The sequence below is a fragment of the Trachypithecus francoisi genome, unplaced genomic scaffold (genome assembly GCF_009764315.1).
Source record: "Trachypithecus francoisi isolate TF-2019V2 unplaced genomic scaffold, Tfra_2.0 Lachesis_group21, whole genome shotgun sequence".
In the NCBI taxonomy this organism is placed as follows: domain Eukaryota; kingdom Metazoa; phylum Chordata; class Mammalia; order Primates; family Cercopithecidae; genus Trachypithecus; species Trachypithecus francoisi.
This window is the reverse complement of record NW_022681467.1, coordinates 28,149,385-28,155,318: the sequence shown is the minus strand read 5'-3', so window position 1 is coordinate 28,155,318 and position 5,934 is coordinate 28,149,385. Positions and strand designations below refer to the sequence as shown.

Sequence of the window (5,934 nt, the reverse complement as noted above, 5' to 3'; positions counted from 1 at the left end):
CCTATAGCCCTTCTTTGAACCGACTTGGGGCAGAGAGTTTTCTTGTCCACCCCGTAAGAATCTTCAAGGCTCAGAGATCATTTGCTCCAATTTTCTCATTTCTTTTCCTTTATTTATGTATTTACTTATGTTTTGAACAGGGTTTCACTCTGTTGCCCACTTTGGAGTGTAGTGAGGCAATCATGGCTCACTATAGCCTCGACCTTCTGGGCTGAAGTGATCCTTCCACCTCAACCCCTTGAGTAGCAGGGAACACAGGCGCAAGCCAACACACCCAGCTAATTTTTTTTTTAGAGATAGGGTCTCCTATGTTTCCTAGGCCTGTCTTGAACTCCCAGGCTCCAGTGAGTCTCCTGCCTCAGCCTCCCAACATGCTGGGTCACGGGCAGTAGCCACCTCGCCTGGCCAGTTTTTCCTTTACAAAGACTGGAATGCGGAGCCTGGAAAGAAGTGCTGTCCCTGTCTCTCATGCCTGGGCTGACACTGGGGACTGTTGGGAAATTACAGAAGACCTGAAGCCCCCTGCGAGTCTCAGGTACTAAGATTCTGTGATCTTCTTGGGGGTCTTGTTAATAAGTCACGTCAGTCTTGACTGGACTCACCGCCCACCTCTGGGACTTTGGCGGTGGGGTGGGAAGGAGAACCTCAAAGGCTCAGCACGTCCACCCCCAGCCCAGCCACCAGTGCCAGCTGCCTCCTCCGCAACACCCAGGCCCTTATCAGGAAAGGATTTGGGTTGGTGGGGAGGGGCGGGGGGGAAGTTGGAGGCCCCAGGCTTGGCAAGGTGGGTCGGAGAGATAGGGAAGTGGGGAGGGGGCTGTGGGCCCCTGCTGGGTGGGGGAGGGCAATGGGAGGGATGCCCAGAATGGGCACGGTGGGGTGCTTTGGCCAAGCTCTGTCCTCGCTGGCCTGGCCCTCAACATGGTTCCAGGACTTCTGCCTCCCATCCTTGCCAGGCAAGTTGCCTGCACCTTTAATTAGCAAGCAGCAGTTTCTCCCCGATTCATCACGGTCGCTGTTTAATTAGCCGAGCCCAGGGCGCCCCCACCCCCAGCTCTGCCTGCTTGTCTCACCAAGGCCGCCACCACCTCATGGTGTCCCCTGTCACCACTCCCCATACTTATTCTGCTCCCCAGAATGGGGGATGGGCCCGGCATGCCCAGCTGAAACCTCAAGGAGATTCTGGGCACCGGCGCTTGTATTCAAGGCATCCGGCAAACATGATTAGGGACTAAGGCTGCGCCAGGCTGGCTCTGGGTAGAACCCCGGCCGGACATGCGGGGCAGGCTCTGGTCCTGTCCAGCTGCTGGAGAATGGCTTCTCCCTTGGGAGGTGCTGGGACGTCTCTCTGGCCTGGTCCCTGGGTGCTGGGAAGAGGCTGCCGTACTCCTGTGTGTCACTGCCACCCCACATCCGGCAAGGGACACCATGTCTTCCTCTTCTTTCCTCTTCCAGAGCCCAGAAAGCTCCTCTGAGAACACTGGACTTCAGGAGAGGGGCCCATGCTCTGCACCCGGCCCTCAGCAGCCAGATCCTAGAGTCCCAGTGCAAGCTGTGGGCCAAGGGAGGGGGGCGGACTCAGGCCTGCTTTGTGCCTGCAGGATTTGGGGAATCGGGAGCACTGGCGGGAGCCCATGGTTTGGGGCCGAACCAGCCCCCTTCTGTTTTCCTGAAGAAGGGTGAGGCTGAGGGCCCTTGGAACAGAGCCCCTGTGTCATTCTGTGCAGGACCAGGGTAGCCACTAGTCACTGTGTGCAGAAGCAAGGTGCAGAGGCTCAGCCTCCATCCCAAGCCTGTGCTCCTGCTGGGCTGTGGGAGGTGTGACCCTTCCACTGTTTCGTGAACTGAGAACATGGAGGGACTGGCATTTGCTGTGTTACCCTGTGGTGCCGTCAGTGTGTTGTGATTAGAACCCACTCACTCTGGTACTGTCCATCTCTGTGGCCTTGGGCCAGCCTCCAAAACGTACCATGCCTTAGTTTCCCTATGATTCATAGCTGCTTCATGGGCTGTTGTGAGGATTAAATGGCTTACAGTGTGTTTGGGTTTGGTTTTGTTTGGATTTGTTTTGTTTTTTTTGAGACAAGGTCTCACTCTGTTGCTCAGGCTAGAGTGCAGTGGTGCAATCACAGCTCATAGCAGCCTCGACCTCCCAGGCTCAAGTGATCCTCCCATCTCAGCCTCCCTGGTAGCTGGGACTATAGGCATGTGCCCCCGTACCTAGTTAATTTTAAATTTTTTGTAGAGATAGGGTCTCACTGTGTTGCCCAGGCTGGGACTTACAGTGTTTAAGCACGTAGGAACACTGTCTGGCAGGAGTGCTTGATAGTCATTGGCTGTTTTTGCCATTCTTTTCCCTCCTTTATCCAATCAGCACTCCTTGCCAGGTATGAGGAAATTGATGTCAGTGGGAGAGGCAACCTCCTTGCCTTTCAGAGTTTGCCTCCTCGTTGAGGAGGCAGCTGAGAACAAATGAGTAAGGAAGAACACGGTTTCATCGGAGTAAAGCCTGCAGCTCATCAGTATAATGTACCAATGTCACTTTCTTGGTTTTGACCACTTACCATGGTTAGGTAATAGGTTGACATAAGAAAAAACTGGGTGAAGGGCCAACAGGAACTCCCTGTACCATCTGTGCAATTTTTCTGTTGCAAAATAATTTCTAAATTATTCCCTAAAGAAAGTTTATTGGCTGGGCGCAGTGGCTCACGCCTGTAATCTCAACACTTTGGGAGGCCAAGGCGGACAGATCACAAGGTCAGGAGATTGAGACCATCCTGGCTAACACAGTGAAACCCTGTCTTTACTAAAAATACAAAGAAAAAAAAAATAGCCAGGTGTGGTGGCGGGCACCTGTAGTCCCAGCTACTCGGGAGGCTGAGGCAGGAGAATGGCATGAATCCAGGAGGCGGAGCTTGCAGTGAGCTGAGATCACGCCACTGCACTCCAGCCTGGGCAATAGAGCAAGACTGTCTCCAGAAAAGAAAAGAAAAGACAGTTTCAGGCAATGGTTAGTGCCATGAAACAAATAATCAAGGGCAAGAGACAGAGAGAATAGGGATCGGGGCATTTCAGGAGGGGTGGTCCGGGAGAGCCTCTGAGGGAGGCAAAGCTGAGCAGAACGTGAATGATGGGCAGGGCAGGGCAGGAGGAAGGAATGGCGAGTGCAAAGGCCTGGAGGCAGGATGGGCTTAGGCTGTTGAGGAAGCTGGGGAGCCTGGGCTCCAGATCCCACACCCCTGGCCACTGCCCTGGACTGGGAGAAAGGACCCCAACTCTGGAGTCAGCTGGACCTGGGTGTGATACCCACTGCTGCCTCGCTGTGTGGCCTTGAGCAAGTAGTTGCCCCTCTCTGTGACCTGGATCTGCTGCCAGGGATGGTGGAAGAAAGGCTGCTCCTCAGAGGGCACAGAGGGTGGGAGAAGTGGGTAAGAGTTAGCTTGCCTAGGGTGCTGTAGGTGCCGTCAATGGATTGGGGAGATACCCTGAGGGACCTGATGCCCTCTGAGCCTGGAAGGGTGGGGGAAGGCGATGCCCCCTTCCGTGGGTGGTGGGGCTGAGGAAAGAGCTGGGACCAACACTTCTGCACTCCAGGCTATGCACCTGACCCTGAGCAACTCCCTGACCTGTGGTAGTTTCACCCTTTCAACTCTGGGTGGGGAACTGTATCTAGCACTTTCCACACATTAGTTCTCCATTTTACTTTTTTAGACACAGGGTCTTGCTCTGTCACCCAGGTTGGAGTGCAGTGGCATAATCTTGACTCACTACAGCCTCAATCTCCTGGGCTCAAGCAATCCTCTCACCTCAGCCTCCTGAGTAGTTGGGACTACAGGCGTGTGCTAAAATACCCAGTTAATTTTTTAATATATTGTAGCAACAGGGTCTTACTATGTTGCCCAGGCTGGTTTGGAACTCCTGGCCTCAAGTGATCCTGCCACCTTAGCCTCCCAAAGTGCTGGGATTACAGGCATGAGCCACCAAGCCAAGCCCTAGTTCTTTTTTTTGAGATGGAGTGTCGCTCTTGTCTCCTAGGCTGAAGTGCAATGGCAGGATCTCGGCTCACTGCAACCTCTGCCTCCAAGGTTCACGAAGTTCTCCTGTCACAGCCTCCCCAGTAGATGGGATTACAGGCATGTGTCACCACACCTGGCTAATTTTTGTATTTTTAGTAGAGATGGGGTTTTACCATGTCTCCCTCAGGGTAACTGTAAGGATTAAAATGAAGAACTAGGGCCGGGCACAGTGGCTCATGCCTGGAATCCCAGCACTTTGGGAGGCCAAAATGGGTGGCTCACTTGAGGCCAGGAGTTCGAGACCAGCCTTGGGCAACATGGTGAAACCCCGTCTCTACTAAAAATATAAAAATTAGCCAGATGTGGTGGCATGTGCCTGTAATCCCAGCTACTCGGGAGGCTGAGGTGGGAGAATCGCTTGAACCCAGGAGGCAGAGGTTGCAGCGAGCTGAGATCGAGCCAGACTCTGAAAAAATTGAGCGAGACTTTGTCTCAATAAAAAGATCGAGCGTGCCGGGCGCGGTGGCTCAAGCCTGTAATCCCAGCACTTTGGGAGGCCGAGGCGGGCGGATCACGAGGTCAGGAGATCGAGACCATCCTGGCTAACACGGTGAAACCCCGTCTCTACTAAAAATACAAAAAACTAGCGGGCGAGGTGGCGGGCGCCTGTAGTCCCAGCTACTCGGAGGCTGAGGCGGGAGAATGGCGGGAACCCGGAGGCGGAGCTTGCAGTGAGCCGAGATCGCGCCACTGCACTCCAGCCTGGGCGACACAGCGAGACTCCGTCTCAAAAAAAAAAAAAAAAAAAAAAAAAAAAAAAAAAAAAAGATCGAGCGAGACTGTCTCAAAAAAATATCCTCATACTGACCCTTGCCTTAAGGATACAAGCGCTCTGTTTTAAATTGGAGAAAGCAGAGACACAGACAGGTTAAGTGACTCACTCAAGGCCACACAGCTTACCCAGAATTTGAAGCCAGGGACTCTCTGATAGCACTGTGTAGATGGGGAAACCGAGGCACAGAGAAGTTGAGGCGTCTACCCCAAGTGACCCAGAGAGGAAGCTGGGGAGCCCGGGCTCCAGATCCCACACTAATAGTCTAACACTTCCCCATCCTCCACACTGCTGGCCACTGCACTGGACTGGGAAAAAAGACCCCAACTCTGGAGTCAGCCAGACCCGGGTGTGATGCCCACCGCTGCCTCGCTGTGTGGCCCTGGGCAAATAGCTGCCCCTCTCTGTGACCTGGACCTGCTGCCAGGGATGGAGGAAAGAAAGCCTACCTCTCAGACAGCCTGCAGATGGGTGGTATGGTGGAAAAGCTCAGAGGGCTTGAAGATGGGTAGTATAGTGGGAAAGCTCGGAGGGCTTGGTGCTGGCTCTCTCTCCTGTCCAATGTCTGCTTCTGCGCTGGGCAGGAGGACATGCAGCAGTGCGGGGGAGAGGTCTTGCAGGAGAGGAGTGGGGGGGCCTGGCCCCTGCCCGCGGCCACTCAGCCACTCAGCCACTCTGTTTGCTGACCCAGAAATTCTGGGAAGTCCCAGTTTGGGAGAATATGCCCCCAGGGGGCAGGGTCATCAAGGAGAGGAATAGGGGTTTTGCGGAGGTTTGTGTGATGGGCCCCCTCCCCTCCACATACTCCCAGCTTGAGTGCCAGGATTCTGGAAGGTCATTGAGCCGGGTGGGATGCTGGGCAGGAGGCTGCACCTGAGGGCAGCTGGGAGTGAGCACAGTGTTCACACAAAGACTTAGGCATGGCCTTTGGCTTAGCATACCCAGAAGAAAATGAATTTCTCTACCTGCCTTCCCTGAACGGATGATCAGAGTAGTAGGGGCTGAAACAGCTCGATTCTCCAGGACATCGAGTGACAAACCCAAGCGCCAGTTTCTCCATCCACAGTGTGGGCCAGGGTGTTAGGG

At 54.2% G+C, this 5,934-nt stretch overlaps 1 protein-coding gene across 1 annotated transcript; it reads left to right on the top strand.

Moving 5' to 3' along the window:
- The first annotated feature begins 308 nt into the window (after positions 1 to 308).
- On the top strand, positions 309 to 2,050 carry LOC117068639 (uncharacterized protein C20orf203). Its single transcript, XM_033186092.1, is given in 3 exon segments — positions 309 to 450; positions 578 to 747; positions 749 to 2,050. Coding segments are annotated over 3 exon segments (591 nt in total). The 3' UTR covers positions 1,028 to 2,050.
- The last annotated feature ends 3,884 nt before the right edge of the window (positions 2,051 to 5,934 follow it).